The sequence below is a fragment of the Prinia subflava genome, chromosome 5 (genome assembly GCF_021018805.1).
Source record: "Prinia subflava isolate CZ2003 ecotype Zambia chromosome 5, Cam_Psub_1.2, whole genome shotgun sequence".
Taxonomy (NCBI): Eukaryota; Metazoa; Chordata; class Aves; order Passeriformes; family Cisticolidae; genus Prinia; species Prinia subflava.
This window is the reverse complement of record NC_086251.1, coordinates 53123383-53144736: the sequence shown is the minus strand read 5'-3', so window position 1 is coordinate 53144736 and position 21354 is coordinate 53123383. Positions and strand designations below refer to the sequence as shown.

Genomic DNA, 21354 nt, shown 5'->3' with positions numbered 1-21354 from the left:
TAATTCATTTTCTTGTCTTATTCTAAACCTTGAATATAAAAGGCAACATCAAGAAGTCTGCAGCTGCTGAGATCTCCTATTCATCTTTTTCTAACAGAAATCAGTTCAGTTTTGTCACACACACACAGTCTCATCATCCATTTCTTAAAAGCTTACCCAGGTCTTGCTAAGGCACAGTCTCATGTGCTAGATATCAGACAAATTAGGTTTGTGCCTTCAAAGTGTGCGAAGAGGGAAAAGCATCTCCCACTTCACATTTTATTTCCATCATTCCACACACCTCCTGTTGCAAACTACCTTCATGAAAACTAAGAACATGTCCAGAATCAGAACAAACACCTCACCTCTCCCTCACCCTCGTCTCCAGCTACAAATAAGAAGTCAACATGATGTGACTCCCATTTCCTGATCTGCCCAGTGTGAACTCCTTACCTGGTCAATGTTTTTACCCAAATCAGAACATCCTGCCCTTTGCTGCCCTTGTTAAGCTAGGCTGCAGCATTCCTCCATACAAACTTCTCCCCTTTCAGCAGGGGAAACTTCCAGGTGATTTCTACATCTATCAAAATTCAGATCTCTACACTATGGTCCTCAAGATCTCTCTTCTTGAGAACCTTCGAAACTTCATTCCCATAAAATTTTGCAGTCATTCCTTCTTAGTTCCTTTGCAGCAAAAGAAAACAATTTCTCTACCACTGTCAGCAGGTCCTTTGCAGAAATGTTTCTGTTTGATTTTGTTTGTACATAGACATTTTGTAGACTGTTTACTAAAAGCATGAGCAGAAACGACATTTACTACTTCAAAGGCTATTTGGGTGGATAAGCCAGAGCATGCTTTAGAGGTGAATAATAGGTCTGATACCTGGTTTTCTCTCTCAAACATCAATCTGCATCTTTCAGGCTGGAAGATGGTTTATGAAATTAAATCCAGGTTTATACTGTTACTTCATAAAGCTGATACTTGGGGATCAGATTGAGATCTTGGCAGATTTAGCAGCACCAGCAGTGAACTCTTCCCTTTCAGCCTGAACTCCAGCTTGTATCACATCCTGCAAGGCAGCTCCTACTCTAAGGGAGAAGTGCTCAGTGCCACCATGTTCAGATTCTAATTTGTTTATGTAGGACAGACAGCATTAATTCAACACCGCATTCCCATTTACAAACACATACCAGTACCAGCACAGATACAGCACCTGTTTCCAAAAACAGTGGCATTATCACTACTTTACCTTTGCTTCTAGGCTCCTCAGAAGAGTACATGTTCAGGCAGGGAAAGTCCCCATTTCCTCACCTTTTTATGCTCCCTGATTGAAAGTTCTCTTTGTTTTACTTTGGGGTTGAGGGGCACATGGGCAAGAAGGGCTGGTTTGTATTGAAGGTTTAAGTGCTTCGAGTCAAATAACTCCCCTAAAAAAGCAGATTGCTACCTTACAATACTGGTACCGTACCCTCTACCAGCAGGAAAATTACACAATGCTTTCCAGTAAGGAAACACCCTCAACTCTCAAAAATGCTGCTTGTTCTTCCAAAACCCCAAATCAGTCTCCCTCCCTACCACTTTGCTTTACAATACAGAAGTGCATACTAATTCCTGCCCTCCATAGGCTGCAGAGCTGGAAACCACCAGTGTCCTGCTGTAGGGTTCTGCTGCCTTTGACACACACGAGCAAAGCAGAGAACTTCTCATCACCCATCCTGTACTAACCCCGGGCTCTCAGAGCACTGCTGGGACCTGCCTGCTCAAAGCAGCTTCCCCCAAACAGCCCCACAGAGTCTTGTCTGTGCTTCTGCATTCAGGCCTTAGCAGCACTCCAGCATCTGAAGGCAGAAAATGTGATCTTCCTGAAATTTCCAAGTTGCAAAATTTCCTGCCTTTCTGAGCACCTTCAATAGCAACATTGCACACTGCTAAGCTTTGAGGGCAAGTGTTGCCTTTTCCTATGTATTTTAAGTGTGTTTCTTCCATTTGAAAGATGACAATCTTGTTAACTTGTACAGCCAAGTGCTTTTTACATGAAGCAAAGAGGCAGCAGTTAATTCTTCAGGTCCTCCTTGTCTTAGGGACGACATTGTCAGGAAGGGGAAAACCCCATTTGCATCTCCTGATCAAAATCTGAAAGGCAGGGGGTCAGTTACATATCAGAACCACACATTACATCAATAACATTTTACTACATATTTTATTACATCAATGGCTTGAAAAAATTTTATTTGATGTCAGCAAACATTGGAAATCATAGAAAAATGAATTATGTAGAATTTCACAAAGGAATTTACCCCACTATAATTCCTCATACAGTAAAATAATCCAAAACCAAATGTTACTTTTCAGTGGCTAAGCAATTTTATAATGCTATGAACATTCATCACAGTAAGTGTGCTGAATAATAGAAAACAGGCAAAAAAGACATTTAAAATATTACTTACAACAGCATTATTACAACATACTTTCTTTAAAATCCCAACGAGTATTTCGTCACTTCAAAAGCTATACAGCATTTCCATTATATTTGCAAACTTAACCTTATACATCTTTTAAAATCTTGAAAAAACTTCTTTTAAGCAATCTATAAGCAGTTAACAAAATTGATAAAATCTACATAATGGAATACTATACACTCCAGTATAAATTTTATTTTAGGAGAATATGAATGTAAACACTCATTATTATACAACATGCATAGACTATACTGACCTTCCATCTTCTGAACTGTAACTTTCACTGCAATTGTGCTTTACTATCAACAGGAAAAGCTGCATTAATCCAGGGAGTGGCAGAAAGTATTTGCTTTAGGGGCATTGCACAAGATCACTAGATTCTGACTTACTGAAGACAAGCTGGAGCTAATAAAATAATTTCTCTTTTTTTTTAAAAATATCAGCCCACTCGTTGCTGAATGAGCTATCCAGAAATTCATACCAATTTGAAAAATAAACGCATTATCAAAAAAAATTCTCCTATGATATTTTTGCATTTCATTAACTTGGAGATTTTTGTTCACAAACCCAGTGATCAAATTAGTGTAATGCACTGTTTGGCTCATATTTGGTGTGCAAGAATACCAACAGCATATTAGCGATTTCATAGAATAAAAACTGAAATTTAAAGTGACAATGAGCATATTTTAATACATAATGTTTCTGATGTGTTTGTACAGGAAAGAAAAATGTTTGTCAGGACATTGCTTTAAGAGAGTAAGAGTTTCACTCTTATTTTAACTATTAAAAAAGTGTTCTAGTGGATATTTATGGGGTCTTCCTGGTTGTAAAAATATATTAAGAAACCATTATCCCCATTGGTATTAAATATATTGAGACACAACCATTGTGGTTGCACTACCAGGTATGGCTACTACGGTCTTAAGCATCTGATTGTACATTGTTGCTTTACTGTTAAGCACAACTGAGGCGTGTATTTTTTTCCCTTGGTTATAAGATTATATTACAAAAATTGATCACTGTTTCAAACCAGTTAAACACGAATATTCAAGTAACAAGGTTGTTTTAATGGATAAGTGAAAAAAGAAGTTACCTAGCACTTTACACAACTACATAAAAATTAAATAGAACAAATGAAATTTGTTTATGCATATGCAATACACTTTTATATCTTTAAGATTTCTAAAACTAAAACTTAAACTATCATTTTCTTTAACGATACCATATTTTGCACAATAACTTATACTTAGGAGAAATAATTTCCCATTTTCCACAAAATATATATAATTATGACATTCACATCGATAGTTTAAGAAACAAAATTTAAGTGAATATTCTTATCTTATGCAGTTATCTTTGTGGACCCTTCTAGTCAGAATTCAACCAGTTGATGTATCTAATGCTTGACCCATTTAACAAAAGAAAAAGAGGGTCTTCACCTAAACAGGGTCAAACCATTTCAAAAGCTAAAATGATTTTATCCCATTTAAAAACATAGTTCAAGAGAATGTAAAAAACTAAACGTTTAAAATACAGTGCTATTATATTGCATGTATCAACTACAATAAGATAGCAGTCAACTGAAAAGTAATTAAACAACTTTTTTCTTCCTAATATCACAAATTATACACGTTTCCCCCTACCCCATGGGGATGAAGCCAAAACACAACTTTTCTGATAAGATGGACAGATTTGAGGGCAAAAACCAATGAGAAGTCCTCACAGGTACCTAAGTCTCCAGCAGAAGCCTCTCCTGATGAGTTCCCCCAGCTGGGATGCAAGCTCCCACACTGGTGAGGACCTGTCTCCGTGCACTGGGACCAGCAGGAGGTTTAATATTTAATACTAGAGTGTTTCTAAAGAGCAGCATTGCTTTACACCACAACTGTCAACTGGATTCACAGTGCTATTTGCCCGGTCTTTATTCCTAATTCACACTGGCTAACACCTAGCATTCCTTCCCAAAAGAGACTCCCAGCTCCAACTGGCACAGGTCTGAAGGAACATTTGAGCCACCAGAGCTGCCAGTTCACAGCAACAGCTCAGAAACACAAACAGCAATACACAGGATAGGGAATAGCTCCCTTCCATCCTCCCATCACCTCAGAGGATCTCTCTGGAGCTACTAGAATGGAAATGCTCAGAAACAGCTGCTAAGTGGCTGAAACAGGCCCTTTTGGGGCTCCACACTCTTAACTTGCCCTAGGAAATCTCTGCCTGTGCTGTGCCTGTTGCTGCCCAGTTTCTGACATTGAGTTACCTTCCTCACACACAGCCCAAGGGTAAGACCACAGCTCACTGCTACAAGAGGCCACGGCCCCTGCTTTTCCTGGGCTGTGAGCACACTGCAGGAAGGGCCAGAGCCAGCTCTGTCACCCAGCTGGCGTTAGCCTGCCTTGCTCAGGTACAGAGAGCAGAGTCACCACAGCACACAGCATGGCACAGCTCCACCAGCCTCAGCTGTAGGCCAGACCACAGGCTAGCCCATTTCAAGTTGTGTTAAGAAAGGCTGGTGCTGTACATCACTGTGTGCCATCTTGGCTTGAATCCTCTGTAGAGAGGCAAGAAAGGTCCTTTCTTCCACCTGCAAAGACACCTGGTGGTTTTTTCCAACATTGTTAAATTAACCATTTTTAAATGCTTTGTGACTAGTGTTATTTTGTGGCTTTCCACTGGACAAGGAGTAATACTGCTGCTTCTAGCTTCCCTGGACACTGTCTGCTCAGCAGTCAGCAACCATCCTGTTCAAGGTGCAAAGTCCTCCCACGGGACTTGCAAGAACAGTTCCAGTTCAAGCCAGCTAGATAGGCCATCCGAGCAGAGGGCTGGGATTTGAAAGCTGCATGCACCAAGTATTTGGAAAAGCACCTCTTAGATTTTAAATTGCATATTTTGGTTCAGAACATGAAAGCGATGTGTGCTTCAGAAGGGTTAAAATGGCCAATGAAAATTAACCCGGCTCTTCTCCATTACACTTCCAAGAAACCAAAAACTCCTGAAGGTTGAATTTTGTGCTCCAACCCTCATCCAAGACTTCCAGTGGGAGAAGCAGTTTGATGTCTTTGGCAAACAGTGCTCTGAAGAGGAATGAGACACTGGGACAGAAAGTGATCTATGGTTGCCAAATGCAAAAAGGCACATATTCCCCAAAAGGAGAGGCACCAGAGAAAGTTGTTTTGACTTAATCCCACAGAGGATCAGGAAAAAGAAAGTTGTGTAGCACTCACTTAACAAGTTACAATGCAAATGCTGAATGCCAGGGGTTAAACAGCGTATCAAACAGTTCCAGGTTAAGTATTCCCTTTTGCACTAAATAAAAGCCATTAAAATATACAGGAATAAAATGCTCAATTAGGGAGCTTTCTATGAAGCAAGAACACACAAATACAGTGGAAAGAATTGCACAAACCAGAAGTGTTATGAATTACATCTACAACCTTGGACTGACCAAACCTTAGAAATAACATTTCCTGTCACTTTGCATTATATTCATGATTGCTTGCTAACATGTCCTGTCACTGCAGAACAAACCTGACGTGGCTGGCATGTGCACAGGCCCCTCCTTTATAGAAAGCTCACTAATCATAGTGTCATCGTAAGAATACACAGGAAGCGGAGACCACGAGGCCATGCAGCAATACACACTTATACCCTACGGACCAAGGATTATAAGAACTCCTAACGTGTAGTTACTGTGGGGCTGCTAAGGAGCTCCTTGCTTTGCAGGTTGGTCAAAATTTATAGACAGGTGTTACTGGTTCTAGAAGTCCCCATGCTTAAGCATGACGTTGGTGAAATGGAGAGCTGAGCTACCTGGGTGCTTTTGAAAGAAAGTGGAGGCAGTATGGAGGAATGAGGGGAGATTAAGGCAGATGTAGCACAGGACTGGAAGCGTTTGCCTTTTTTTGGTAATAGCTGCTTGTCCACAGATATGATGCAGATGGCTGTCTGAGGTTTGCTAATACCTGATATCCTGGATAACACAGTAGTCAACACAAATTGTTCTAGGCTACAGCACCTTCTCACGAAGCAGATGCATATCTGACATCAAGAACAGAAGTAGCCTGGAGGGAAGTGGGGAGAAAAAGCAGATATTTAGTTTAAAATGAATACACAGAGGTTTTGTTGCATCTCCAAACTTCAGCCCAGATCCATGGTACTGACAGTGACATACAACATACAACCCTGGCACATGGGGGACAAATTCCAACAGCTTTCCCTATTCTGAGGCACACTGAGATTTGTTGTTGGGAATGCAAACACACAGGAACTAAGACTGGAGTTGATGCCGCCTTATAACCAGCAGCCTCACCTCCCCCCTTCAAATAAAAGCAACTATGGCCACTTGCTATGGCAAAGCCCAAAGCCCTCAGAGGCCTGATGAACCTTTCACTAGGCTGGTGGCCAGACAGCCAAGGCATGCCAGGGAAAAACCACCTGGGGGATTTCAGTGTTAGGCCAGCAAAGTCTTCTGGCTACTGCTGAGTCCACGTGAGTGACCAGACACTGCCTGTGCAAGTGCCCTTGGGAGCAGGCACCAGACACATGGCACTGCACAGGGAGGGACCTGGAACCCACTCCCAGCCCATGCAGGTCACCTGTGTCAGAACCCCAAGGACGTTTCACTTTGGCCCCAGAACCACTGAGACAGACACCCAGCCAGCACTGTGCTTATGCCACCTCTGAAGGCAGGAGCACCACACCCACAGCTTCCTTTGGTCTGGTTCCCACCACTCAGCACTTGGTCTGCTCCAGAGTGGGCACTTTCCATCACCAATCTGAGGATCACAACTGCTGCTCTAGCAGTAATTCTACCAGACCTTGCTGTCACGCCTCCACACTCTCCCAACTCATTTAGGATCCCTATTGCTCCAGTATCCATACTCCTGGCCACATCAGCCCACACCAGTTCCTGCTGAAGCACCTTTTCCCTAGGTCAAGTCAGACTCCCCTTTTTTGACCTCAGCTTTCTGAAGCGAGGGTGTATTTGAAGGTAGGAAGAATCTCAGAGGGCTCAGAGAAGAAAAGCTCAGCACTACCAACATGTAATTCTACAGGTCACAGGAAAAGACAATGACAAGAGCCACGTATCTTTCAAACTGGTGGCTATGTACCAATGCTGCTTTGCTCCATCTCTCATTTCTGGAATAATGGGACAATTTCACTTACACATGCCTGTGAAGGCAAGTTTTCTGAGTTTGGTTTTGTTAATCTGTCATATCTTTAGACTTGGTTCCCAAATATAAGCATATTTGAATTACATGTTATGAGGTTTTGTGAAGCAGTGAACTGCTTTTTGAATGTCTGAAGGACAATGTCCAAGTGATCCAGCCCTAATCAGAGCAACAAAAATATACATAACACTGACAAGTCTTTACTCCATGCACAACCAAATTTGCCTTACCCTGTTGACTGTGCTTGCATTTACAATACACAGCTTTTTCACCAAGTTGTCTTATAAACTAGGCCAAAGGGAGTCCTTGATCAGACTTTTTAACACACAAATGTCTGCCATATTTTTTTTCTGCAAGACTAAAGATTAGTCTTTATTGTTAATACTAAATTTTTGTAACTAACTTCCATATTTAAACATCCTACAGTTTCTTTGTTAATTTCAAACCTACATGGCCTTTGGAGAAATGTTAACTCTGAACCTCCATCAAGGAGAGGCTGTTCCTAGAATATGCCCTTACAGAAACAGCTGTAAAATTAAAGAAGCTTTGCCTTTAGGTAATCCCAGAGTGAAGTTTCACACACTCATGTTGCTTATAGCTTTCTTCCCTTCATTCGAGTGAAACCACTCACTAAAAATGAAAGATCAAGCTTTGGCTCAAAAGATTTTATGGTCCCACAAAGCCAAATCTAGAAGAGCTGGAAGAACTGAGTGCAGGGAAACATCCAAGTGAGATAAAGATGCATGTGTTTTCAGTAGCAAGAGGTATTAAAACATCTGTTTTCTGATGAGATACAAATACTGTCAGAGGGCTGCAAATTTACTGGTCTCCTTCCATTTTCATACAAGCTTGGGTTTCCCAATTCCCCAAATCAGAACTGGAATTGTATATCCAGGTAAAGTGAAATATGCACAGACTGAAGATTGACAAAAATGGCTTTTGCAAAGACTATATATATAAATACACACACACTGAACATCTATCTGAACTGAGCTTAGACTGGGAATTTTATGTGACTTTTAAATTGGATTTACCTCATCTTCCTCTTCAGACATTTTAGTGGAATTATCAGGGGATTTTACAGGCTTCTGGCTATTGGTTCCATTTGTCTCTTCTTTGCCGTGCTCTGCCTCCCACTCCTGTAGGACTTCATCTATGTTGAAGCGACGCCGATAATTTACAAAAAAGTTTTTCACTTGCACCACAGATTTGTTTCCAATCACATCAGAGATTGCCTGAAAGTCTCGGCCATATTTCCTGATTGCTAAAAGCAACAAAAAGAAAAACAAAAGCAGTGTGTTATTTCCCCAAAGACCACAAATCAGGCTCAAGTCACAGCATAAAGATCCAAAGCTGAACTTCTGTCAAGGTTTCAAACCTTCCTCAGATTAATCCAGGATTAAAAACAAAGTCTAAACTGGGCAAGAGACGCAGTTAAAACCAGCCCTGGAGAAGAGAAGAAAATGAGAGGTGTTGTAAAAGACGCTCAAACGTACAAGACCTGTGTAAATCCACCTGTACTGCTTGAAAAGTTACAAAGATCATAGCAGTGACTCCAGCAGAGTCTCACTTTCTGAAAGCTTGGACAAGCAGGCATTATTTACAAACATTCATATGATGCCATTTATCTTGCCCAGGGAAGGGAAGGGGGGATATTGTTTCCTTGTTCAAATACATTCTTCGAGCATTAGTACATGGCAGTGTCCAAGTACTCCTTCCTTAGCCACTCAAAAGAAACTCAGCTCTGAAATGCAGCAGTGTCTTGACTATCAACAACTGAAGTACAAATAAACTTGTAGTGCCATACCTTGTACAGCAAGAAGCTGCTCATCTGTGGTCCAACGTGCATTAAATTTCTGGACGACCTAGACAACAACAACAAGAATTATGTAACTTCATTTATATACTTTCACTTGTATCTGAGCTTACAAAATCCTCTCAAAAGTGCAACAATGAATTAACTGTCAGCCGAAGTATATCATAAAGATTTATCTTCACAATTAACAAAGATGAGAAAATAATCTCACCTCTGGAAGTCTGTATTGTTCTATACCGCCTTCAAGCTTTTCTTTGAGCGCGCTGTTTGTCTGTTTGATATTCTGAATCTGAAAAGAAAATTTCACCCCTTTAAGAAGGATTAAAAAATATTTTTGGACAAGCCTTTTTCCAGCAGCCTTGGCAGAAACCTCACAAGCTCAGCCTTCCAGTTTTTCTCACAGCCTGCCTTTTCCAAAAAGTAAGTTTGCTATATTGGAATAATGTACAGCAGGAGCAGCTGGCAAATCAGGAGACCCCATTTAATTTATTCTCTGCTGCCTACAAATTACTTGGAGCAAGAACTGCCCCAACTTCTAGGCCTGTATAAAGCCCAGCATAAGAACACCAAACCCATCTGCAGCAACTAATGAATCAAAGACTGCTAAAAGAGTTCAGCTTCTCCCAGAGTGCCAAGAAAAAGGCTTCGGGCCAAAATACCAATTCTATTAAGTTTAATAAAGAGCTTGAGACAGATCTCTACTTTAGAAACAGCAAAATGCTCAGATCTAGGCAACAAGCTCATGTAGCAAACCTGTATTTACTCACAGATATTTGAAGAACATTTGTTTAAAAGGCAGATCCATCAGGGAAGCAAAATGTACATAGGGAGTTTGTTATGATACCATCTAGGAAAGACTAAGCCAAACAGATCTGACACTTTTAAAAGTACCGCATGAAAAGGCAAAGAAAACAGCTGCTGCAGATGGAAACTGGATACTGCTGAAACCAATGTCACCTGAGGAAAGTTACAGTTTAAACAGAAGGAATTCTGAACTACAAGAAAAGCTAAGTGCCAACAAATGTTCCTTCAAGTCCCTGCTATGAATTTTTCCTTGCTTTACTTCAGGTCAAAAGTAGGGTTGCCCACAGAACTAAAACCTAAGAGAGGTAAAACTCAGAGCTGCATTCAGAACACCAGGACAGCAGCTTGTCAGCTAAGGCATGTAGCATTGGGCATCACCACTGTCAAGCCACAGATTCTTGCCAGCTTTGCAGACTGCAGCAGGCACTACCAGCAAACCCAGCAGTTCCTCCCGTACGATCCCGTTCATACCTGCCGTTTGATGGAGACTAATTCCATGTCCAGTTGTCTGAGTACAGTGGTAGCAGCTGTTGCATTGGCAGAAACAGCCTCCACATCTTCCTGGGAAAGGAACATTCCTTTGGGAGGTTTCCTCTTTGCTCTGTTCTTGGCCTGTGTGCTGTGCTTCTCCTTCTTCACCTGAGGGACAGTTTCAGCAGGCGGCACCTGGCAAACAGCAGTCGGTCATTTTACAAAACTAAGTAACTTTAGAGATCCCTTCCAGCTCAAACCATTCTGTGACTCTGATTTTTAGCCACCATCAAAGGCTGGAGAATGACAATGCCAGTATGTACACAGGAAGAAATTTTTGCTTTAAGTGGTATGTCATACAAACTATCTTATACAAATTTCTCCTTTCCTTTAGCAGCTTTCAGTGTTTACAGAGATACTGTGGTTGCCTTCTCTGCCCATTCTCATTTTGGGAGACAGGTGCCCAATTTTGCATTTGTTAAATTTTCAAACCTCCACAACCCCTCTTCTTGTTTTCATCATCAGATCTGAACACATCAGTTTAACTGAACACCAGAAGGAAACAAAGTGAAGTGTGGAGACAGAAAGAACACAACTAAAACAGTTTATTGAGAAGTGTTTTACTACCTGACAGACACAGGAAAAAAATAAACCAAATTTATTTAAAAGCAAAGTCTAAAGGAGTGATGTGACAACAGGATAATTCTTAGATTGTTACACCATTTCTTGGAAGCCATGTTCTCTTGCATAGCACTTGGGTATCAACTGTTCTATCAAATTGGTGCAGTTTTGCCTAAAATAAACTTTAAGTCTTTTTTGGAAAAAGGAGTCTTTCACAGACCACTTCCTGTTTCTATCCCTTATGTCTAACACAAAGACAGGCAGATTAGCCAGGACACTTACTAGAGATCCTTCAAGAGCACACACTAAGATAGCAAAATCATTTCTTCCAGAAGTTATACTCAACAATCAACTCATACCTAAGATTTATTACCCAGTGACTGGAGCCTGGCCAAGAACACAGAACAGAAGGGTGGCAAGGAGAGAAAAAAGCAGAGAGGGGAGGCAGTACATCTGAATTCTCTGCTTGATCACTGTGAGCTTTAAACGCATTGGCTTCACTGGGTGCTATTGTTTTCCTCCTAATTTGCAGCTACATGCAGTTTCTACACAGTTTGTGGCATTTGCTCATTAGCATTGAATGCCTGCATTTGAAATCACATGAGCACCAAACTCCAAGTATGAGGTTCAGACTCCCAAAGGACTCCAGCCCAGTTGTCACAGATAAAAGCTTTCCCCCTCCTCATGGGCACAACGGTCAGAGCCCCGCAGCAGCAGCAATGTGGAGAGCTGCCTGCTCTCAACCTTTTTCTTCCATCCATTGGTGCAAAGTATTCCATGAGATACAATGCCTAGGGCAAGCCCAGAGGCAAGGGGTAGCTCCTGCCATTGCAGGAGGGATACCCCTACTTCTCTTTGCAGACAGGAGAAACCAGACTGGCTTAGCTGTGAACAAGTGAAGTAAGCTCTGCTCTCTGCTTCAGAAGGGAGCACTTTGATAACTGAGCCAGGTAAATTATTCAGCATGGATAGACATTTCAGATCCACTCATATTTCATCTACATACACTGCTTCCCAGGACCACGCAGCAATGCCTCACTACAGGTTCAGGCTGGCTGTTGACCAACAGGCAATGCCTGCAGTGCAAACATCCCAGAAGCCTCAACACTAAAGCAAAATGAAAGCAGTTTCAAATGACTGTTTTACACAGTTCAAAAAATGCAAAGCTCTTTTGTGTTGTGGACAAGAACCAGAGCTCCAGCAGAACAATTTTTGACAGCTCCAAATGCCTCTAGGCCCCAGCAAAAATTGGAACATCTAGTCTGTCCTGGAAACTCTTCTCTCCCGGCCACACACATTTCTCTCTAGAATTAAATCAATTTTTGAAAACCAGAGAGAATTAGAATGCAGGGATTTAGAAGGGATTTAGTGCTCCTGTTTATTTAGATATTGCCACTGCTATCCAGTGCACTTCAGTCTTACAAACCCCTTAATACAAAGTTCCCTTCCTCAGATTTCCCTGTATAAAAAGAAGATAAAGCTATCTCAAGCTACACAAAAACAGAGGATGAAGTGGGAGGCAATTCCAGGAACAAGGAAGATACAAAGAAAGCAGTTCTAGGTCATGACCTCAGTATTACAGAGTCACCATGCAAGGAAATCCAAACAGTTGCACTAACACTGAAAGTAAACCAAAAAAAAAAAAAAAAAAAGAAAAAAGAAGAAGAAGAAGATTCCCCCTTCAATGATCCTCAGAAGAGGAAACAGATGAGAGATTTCAGGTACTCTGAGAAATCCTAGCATTACTGGGTAAGTCAGAGAGCAACCAACAGGTCTCAGAAAAAAACCATCTCTGCAGATTTGGGACAGGGAGGTTCCTTACAGTCAGAGTCCTGGGCTGCTGGCACATCATAGCCCCTGCATGTCTGACCACGTCATTAAAAGAAACCTAATGATCAAGAACAAACTTATCCCATCCTGGTTACCTGCTCTCTCTCTCTCTCAACACATTTCAATAAGCCTTGAGGTTTCTGAGAACTCAGTTTCTTGTAAGGATTAAGACAAATGGTTTCACATCCATTCTGCCCCTCGGAAGACATCAAGGGTGCTGGTTCCTTCAGTGGAAACAACAGCTAAACTCCCCTGGAAAGTCTAAGAGCACCTTCACGTAGGTGAAGAGCATATGGGAATGTTGTGATTTTTCAGTTGCTTCCATTCAAAATTATTTGTTGGAAAAATTAATCTCACTGAGAGTGACTGACAAAACTGTTACTCTGGGAATTTTTCTTGACTGTGTGGGATCATGTTTTTAAAAACTTCTAGTGGGTTTCCCTAAATATAACCTTTAAAAATTAAGAAATTAAATAGAATGACTTGGAGAGAGAGCCTGGGAGAGAAATCAGGCTAGAAGAAACCAGGAAAGGCAGGTAACTTCAAGGAGAGAAGGTCTTAAGCACCTTCCTGTAACTCATACATACAACCCACTCTGCTGCTGAACGAGGTGTTTTTATTTAGCAACAGGTAACCTGGAGGTTATACACATGAAGTCTATGATTTCCTGTAGGGCATCACAGGCTGTGTTTTCAGAACTGTTGGATTTGTGTAGCTATTTTCATCCAGAACTCAGTGCCCAGTGTAAATGAAGTACTTGAAGCGAGACACAAGTACTGCATTTTGAGCTGACGTAACAACAGGTCAAGGCCACCCTGCCAGACAAAATGAACTGGTCACAGAAACTTTCTCCTTTACTTTTCACCAACACAGCTGCAATCCTGGTGCTAGGCAAGTGACAAGTACTGCTGGGGATTTCAATGCATCAGGAATGTACCTTAGAGTCTAATGTATACACAAATGCACTCCTGTTCTTCCTAGAACAAAGGATGTATCTTCCCCTCCACCAAGCCATCTCCACAGGGGGATGTGCTTCTACTCCATCTCCATGCAGTTAGGTTGATTTAAACCACTGAGGGTGATTTAAGCTAACACGGCCAAAGAGAGGATAAAAGAGACTGGAAACAATGACAGTACATTATCATGGGATGGTAAAGTGTTACATTTTCCCAGCTCTATCCATAATAACTTATTAACTATACCTGTCTCGATCAAAGAATAATTCTGAAGACAATTCTTTTCTTGTATGACAACTATACAAAGTACTAAAGAAAATTAGATACTGTCAGCTTCTACACAAAGTAGCTAGTAAGTAAACATTTCATTTGTACAGAAGTAAGAAACAGGATTATACCTCCTTTTTGCTCTCCTTGTTTTGTTCAACTTCAATGTCAATAGGGTTATTTCCATTTGCTTCCTCCATTTCATCCTCACTGGAAGACAAAAGCAAACAGTACTGTATTAGTTTGTGAGCCTCTCTTTTTCTAAAAACAGAATGCTAAAACAAATGCATGAATGCCACAACAAAACCCAACAGCTTTCCTCTAGTTTTATTCCCAGGATGTGGGTATTTTGGGGGGTGGGTGTTGATGTTATTTGGGTTTGGTTTATGTCAATAAATTCTAAATTCTGAGGATAGTTCATACAGGAACACTTCTCGGCCGCGTACTTAGGCAAAATAAATCTACACAGATGAAAGCAAGAGACTTGAAATTAATTCCACAAGTTATCTTTCAAAGAACATGGGACACTAAGCATTTCTACTTGAGGCAAACTGAGACAGAAAGAAAGACTTAAAAATACAGCAAGTAGCTAAAACATAGATTCATACAACTCTTTAATATTTAGCAAAACAGACATGCACAAGATGCACAGAAAATGTTTGGGGGTTTTGTTGTTGTTGTTTTCCTTTTTTTTTTCTTTTTTTTTTTGTTTTTTCTTTTTTAAATTTCAGTGAGAGCCTCACATTTCATTCTCCCCTGGGAAAGAAAAAGACATTACCAGTTACAGAGTAAGAACAGGCATGAAACTGGGGCCATATTGAACGTGATCTTGGCACACCTGTCCAGTCTGGCTTGGGTGGAATTTTGATCAGATATTAAATCAAATGCATTTTCACAGTTTAGAGTTTTTGTACTGTACACAACCAAAGTTAATTGCACCATTTAAAATGATACCCAGAAACAGAAGAAATAAGCTGATTTAATCAAAGCTCTTTTTTAATCAAAAAAAATAAACCTATTTTGTCATATCAAACTTCATAGCCTGTGCTGAGGAGCATCAGCTGGTGCAGGTATGTCACAGCTCCAGTGCAGGGCAGGGCTGTGTGACAGGCAGCAGGAGCCAGCAGGCACAGCACATGCTGGTGGCATCAGCACTCACGTGGCCACGTCCCTGCTGCAGCCACATCCTAAGGAGGAAAGGGCTGCCATCCTTCTCCACAAGAGCAGTCAGTTGTACAAGCCACTTCTGTTCTCCCAGCTGATTCACAAGACATTTAGTTTGGGTAATAATGATTCCAGGCAATCAACTCCCAAGCATCCCCTCCCACAGCTGCAAACACAAAGCCCCTCACATAGAACTTAGGACAGCTGCTGAAAACCTGGTCCCAAATGCACTGAGAGTTGTCTTAGTGGCAAACTGACAGGCTGGGGAATTTCCCTGCCTAGCCACAAAAGGGATATAGAGGTATTTGAGTGAGATACCTCACACTGCCCCTTCTCTTAACCCCATCTCCAAAAGAACTTCTTTGGGCTCTTCCTCAGATTTCAGCCTATTCACAGCAGTCTTTGCTGTGCTGATAGTTTGCTCTTGTATTCTAGCAAGTTCCCTAGACACGAGCTAAATTAAAGCCCACCCCCTCATTTCTGCAGTCAGACACTGATTGCCATAACAAAAGAACACTTCTGAAGTTCTGCCAACACTGAATGGCACAGTACAACCTGAAAATCCAGGCACCCTAAACTCAGCCAGAGTGGATTCCACACCCTGCATGGCTGCACTGACAAATCCTTTGAGGGTACAGGGGTTTGACTATTTTACATAATGGAGGGGAAGAACAGAAATCAAACATCAAGCTGACAACCTGGTGCATAGCTTCCTGCAGATGTAAATCAAGTTAAGCATTTCCAATCCAGCTGCCTTGCTCAAAGGTTACAAAATTACAGCACATGGCAGCCCATACAGTTCTTTCCCGTTCACCAGATGGTATGAGGTGCTACCTTTCCTAGCAAACAGGCATAGGTACTGAGAGGTGTATTTCTAAATTCCAGTAATTTCGTTTATGAGCACAGAACAAAAAGAGTCATGAGTATTAAAAGACCCTAAACTATATAGAACCAGAGAAACACATACTCCATACAAGATTCCCCCTCCGCAATAACTTAGTAGGAAAACTGAAAAACGAAACAAAATAAAAACCCCAACAACCTGGATGGGGAGCAGAAAAATAGACAGCCTTTGCAGAGAAGAGAAAAGAATAGAACTGTCCTGGTTTAGGGCAAATCTGGGAGGACAAGAATGGAAAAAGAGACTCAGGTCAAAGAAAGCCAACCAAATACTGGACAAGTTGGCTGGCAATATTGTCCCTGCCCCTGCCTGTTAAGCAAGTACTGCTGACCTAATGGAGAGATGGGAGAGGTTGAGTGAGTCACTGGTGTATCAGAGCTCAACCCTAGAAACATGTTTCTTCCCCCTTCCCAAACAAGACTTGCTCATATGCAGTGGAGCCAGCAAACAGCCAACTGGGAAATGCAACAACTCCTCTGAGGGAAAAGGCAGAATTTTTCCCAATTATGTCCAAAGTCTTCCAAAGGCAGGCATGCTTCCTGCAAGTCTGGTCTGCAAAGCCATTAACTGCATTTTACAGCAGGTTGAGAAAGCACCTGCATCAAGCAGATAGAGTTGCTGCTGTTCCAAGCAGTTGTTTTCCCCACAGTCACCTGAAACCTCTGCATTTCAGAGGCTCTTTCAGCTCCAGAACCAGGTGAAGTCACCAGGCGACAGTAACTGTACAGATACTTACACCAATATGCACAAGGCCACTGCTGAGCTACCTTCAAGGGCTTGCATGGGTATCCAGGAGGGTGAGCTTGCAGAAAAAGCACGAGTCAAGCTCATTGGCTACAGCTCAGTAGCTAATGACCTCCTGAACACCACCAGCCTCACCCAAATGCCAAAGCATCCAGCACTGGAACAGCTCAGCCAGAGAGCTCATCCTAAGTTCCCCTGTGCCACCCTCTTCTCAGACACTCAAAATCAGAGCCTTAACTTCATCTTTCTCAGAGAATGGAGCTTGGACTGGCAGCCTTATGCTTGATCACAGTTTTCTAAGAGGCAGGAGAGGAAGGGTCTGTGTGTGTACGGGCACAGGCTGAGAGTGGTCCTGCACTGCAGCCTGTTTCCTGTAGCAGGTGCACATTCTCACTCTGCTGATCATCACATGGAGGAAATAAAGGCAGATCTCAGCTCTTTCATTAAACCCCTTTACTTATCTGCTTATCAGCTTTTCTGGCTCTGCTGACAACAGTGCCAATCAGATTGTAAACAGCTTTAATTTCAATTTCCCAACCCTCAAGCAGTAAGAGAGAAAAAGATCTAGAATGGTGGGACTGTAACCAGTGCACTAGAGAGCAATCAGGATTGCAGTGTCAAGAAAGGGAGCACAGCTGCCTTTGGCTTTAAGCAAAGCATAGCAGGGAGGAGGGGTGGGGAAAGGTGTGGTACCAGGAAACGTTTTGGGGAAAATCCTACATCTAGTTTGTTACAAGCTAACAGGAATTTCTGGGGTAGACTGAAGAAAGCAGTGTGCGGTAATACACGGTTTTTCTGCTTGCAAACCTACCTTTCCTCACGTTCCCTTTTCTGTTTACGAGCATGACGGTCCATCACACTAGTTTTAGTCCTTGTCTTCTTCCAGGAGTAGTAAAATTTCACCAGGCTGGCTATTGACTTGTCAGGAAGCTGTAAATTAAACATGTATCCTTTTATATATTTATATGTAAAGTATCCCCAGAAGTTCACATACAATTGGTCTGTTTTTGCAAGGAACATTTGACCTCTTTACATTGGACTCTCTCAAAGGCTCAAGCAAGGCAGTTCTGCAACCTTTCCAAAAATGATCTATGGGGAGTGTTTCAGTTAGTGTCTACTATTTAGGACATCAAGATCTCTAAAGAACATCTCAGCAAGCTTCCACTCACCAGGCAAGTAGCTGGTTCCCTCCAGAATAGGGGAACACAGCAAGAGCAAATCTGAAACGAGGCCTCGAAACTGAGAGAACAGTTTTAAAGCCAGAACAGACCTAAAAGCCAACACAGACACATGTAAACAATCACAGAAACTGCTGAACTGCAAACATCCCAAGCATATCTTTGATGTTTGGTTAAATAGGTTTATTCACACCATTCACATGACAAAGTCTATTCAAAGGTCTCAACAAAGGATGTTTTCAAAAGATGAAATGTTACTGTACAGTGAACTGAAGATATAGGAAAACACAATTTATTTTTTTGTCCTCTTACACAAATGCCATCACCCTGTAGCTAGGAAAGAAACATCTGCCTCCAAAAAGCATAAAACTACTTTAAGACTAATTCTCTACTTTTGAGGTGCTCTACATGGATGCTCTTACAAAGGACTTTTAAAAGGTGAAAGTCCACTTCTTCTGATGATTAAAACATGTTTTACATAAGTGTCTGATTCAGTTTGGAGGGCAGAGCAGGTGGGAAAGAAAACAAGACTCTGAGCAAGAGCCAGATCTCTTTCACTCAAACACTTTAGTTTAAGTCTTCACCTGAGACAAGCCTGGTTCTCAAACTGCAGACTGACTTTAGATTCTAATAACAGATCACATCAGCACTCCCACTCCGGCCCCCAGCTGCACACAGGCAGAAATCCACTGGCGCTGGCAAAGCACAGGTGCTAAAGTCAATGTGTTGCCAACAGCCATGCAACAGGCTGGTGTTCTGAAATTAAAGAGTTCCACAGAACAAATTCAGGGACAAGGCTGTTCATGACAAACATCCACTTGGCTATAAACCTGTGCTAAGAGTGCCAAAATATCAGAACCAGCTCTAGTAAATAATGTACCTTGTCTTTCATTCTCTGGCTTTGGAGATTTCTCCTCTCAGTTCTAATCTGCACGGGTGCTAATGGGGCAGCATCTATAAACTAACAACTAACATGCTCCCGAGCCATTGATTCCTGTCCCCTGCTAGACACAAAGTTTCATGCCATTTAATTCCTTTCATGCAGAATCCCTTTCCTGGGAGCAACAGTAAAAAAATATCATTACCAAGGGAACAGTGCATGGCATCCCTGTACTGGAACGCACTTCACCCTGGGACAGGGAGCCATGCTTCTGCACATAAACTGAGTTGAGAATTTCTTGCTTTGGCAGTTAACCAACCAACAGGACGAGCTTTATGTTCTCTTTTTTCCCCAGGACTTTCTCTTGCCCTATTTTCCCTCCTATATAAGAACATAGGAATAAAGCAGCTTCACTCTTCAAGAGTTTTATCACCTGACCCAAGGGAGTGGGAGACCCTAGGACGCCAAGAACATTTGGAAATGAATGTCAGTGAAGGACAAGGAACATCAAGGAGGACATGACAAAAACAAGTCTCTTTCTGCCACCCTTTTGAAAAGGGACCTTCATCCTTAGAAGGCAAGTCACCTTTTGTTTTTCAGTGTGATCAGCAGCACAGATCTGTGTCACATGTGCTTTAAAGAGGCTGGACAGACTGCAACAGCCTAGGCTCACTTCAAAGGGTCACAGACAGTGGAACTGAGTCCTGCTGGAACACTCAAGAGGCTACTTTACTGAAGGAGAGCAAAAAACAAAGTCTGGTTTCCACTCAGGTGATGAACCACTTGAAGACACTCTCAAGATACAATTAATAAAAATGTTTACAACCCATCCTCTCCCTCTCTCAAAAGAAAATTGCACACTCCCTAGCACTTCCCTTTCAGGTAGAAACCTATCCTTGAAGTTTTCAACCATTCGTTTAAAACAGTATCATCACCAACCAAAAGCAGAGGACTGAAATTTGCAAGGATGTATAAACCTCCATCACAGCATCTGCCGACAGTCCCAAATCACATTAAGCACAGACTTCATCATCCAATAAAATTAATTCCTAAAAATCAGGCTGTAAGAAAGGAATTCAACTTTGCACAGAGATGATCTTTACTGCATATGTGTGGGCATATGTGTACAGACCATGCCTGAACTCCAGCTGAGACAAACACTACCATAGCACACAGGGGACTGAAAACTGTAATTTCCAACCAAAAAAAAGTCACATAGTCATAGTTTACCCATAACCAGTAAAGCACTTCAGGAAAACACTTCTACAGAGACTCGGGAAATAACATTGTTTCTTTCTATTCATGGTAGCATTTTCCCTCTAATATCCCCTTTGGCCTGTTCTCTCTCAAGAGCATTAGACACACATTCAGCACAAACAGCACTGAAGATGACAGTCTGTTCTGCTTTTCCATTCCTGCGACACCACTTACCATCTGCTGGATCCTGTGAAAGGTTTTCCCATGGAAACTGAAGGCCTGTTCAAACAAGACCTTGTCTTCCACTGTCCACTCATCTGGGAATGGAGTAAAGTTTGGCAGGTCTGCCAAAGACTTCTCAATGTTGTGCTTGTGCCAAAACAGCATCCCAAGAGCCTAGAAATAACACAGACACCAAGGTGACAACTGTAATCAAAAGAAACATTACTGGAAAATGGAAAGGGAGAGCTACAACATTTTTCTCAGGCAACACATTAGACATAATTTTAATTCTCAGCTACATCAGATGCTTTTCTGAGTGCAAGAAACCTGGAATCTGACCCCAGATAGGCTGTGAAGACCAGCCTGAGTTTATCAGAACCACACAGGTTGTCATGTAATAAAGACTAGCAACAGAAAGGTGCGAGAAAAACCTTAAGAAATTACTTCAGCTTTACTGATCATGGTATGCACAGATAAACTGAGCAAAGGTTTGGGAAGTCTACCTAAAAAAGACTGGACAAAAGGCAGCTTTTTTCCAGTGCTGGACTCCCTTTTCATGGCAATTAGAAGGATGGTTTAGTTGACTGGGAGTTTTTGTAATTGTTTATAGGGTTCTTTCTGAGAGGGAAGGGGAAAAGAGAAAGAGAATGAAACAAGAACTTTAAGAATGAAAGGCTGAGAACATGCACC

At 41.7% G+C, this 21354-nt stretch overlaps 1 protein-coding gene across 2 annotated transcripts in view; it reads right to left on the bottom strand.

Moving 5' to 3' along the window:
- Positions 1-2161: 2161 nt before the first annotated feature.
- RCOR1 (REST corepressor 1) overlaps positions 2162-21354 on the bottom strand; it is an 81920-nt gene continuing 62727 nt past the window's right edge. For both annotated transcript variants that reach the window (XM_063399411.1, XM_063399412.1), the window contains 8 exons: positions 20677-20838; positions 17999-18117; positions 14510-14588; positions 10705-10899; positions 9641-9718; positions 9421-9478; positions 8648-8877; positions 2162-6503 (listed from right to left, as the gene is read on the bottom strand). In XM_063399411.1, the coding sequence (XP_063255481.1) occupies positions 6462-6503; positions 8648-8877; positions 9421-9478; positions 9641-9718; positions 10705-10899; positions 14510-14588; positions 17999-18117; positions 20677-20838 (963 nt within the window). In that variant the 3' untranslated portion in view covers positions 2162-6461. The remainder of the gene's footprint in view (positions 6504-8647; positions 8878-9420; positions 9479-9640; positions 9719-10704; positions 10900-14509; positions 14589-17998; positions 18118-20676; positions 20839-21354) is intronic.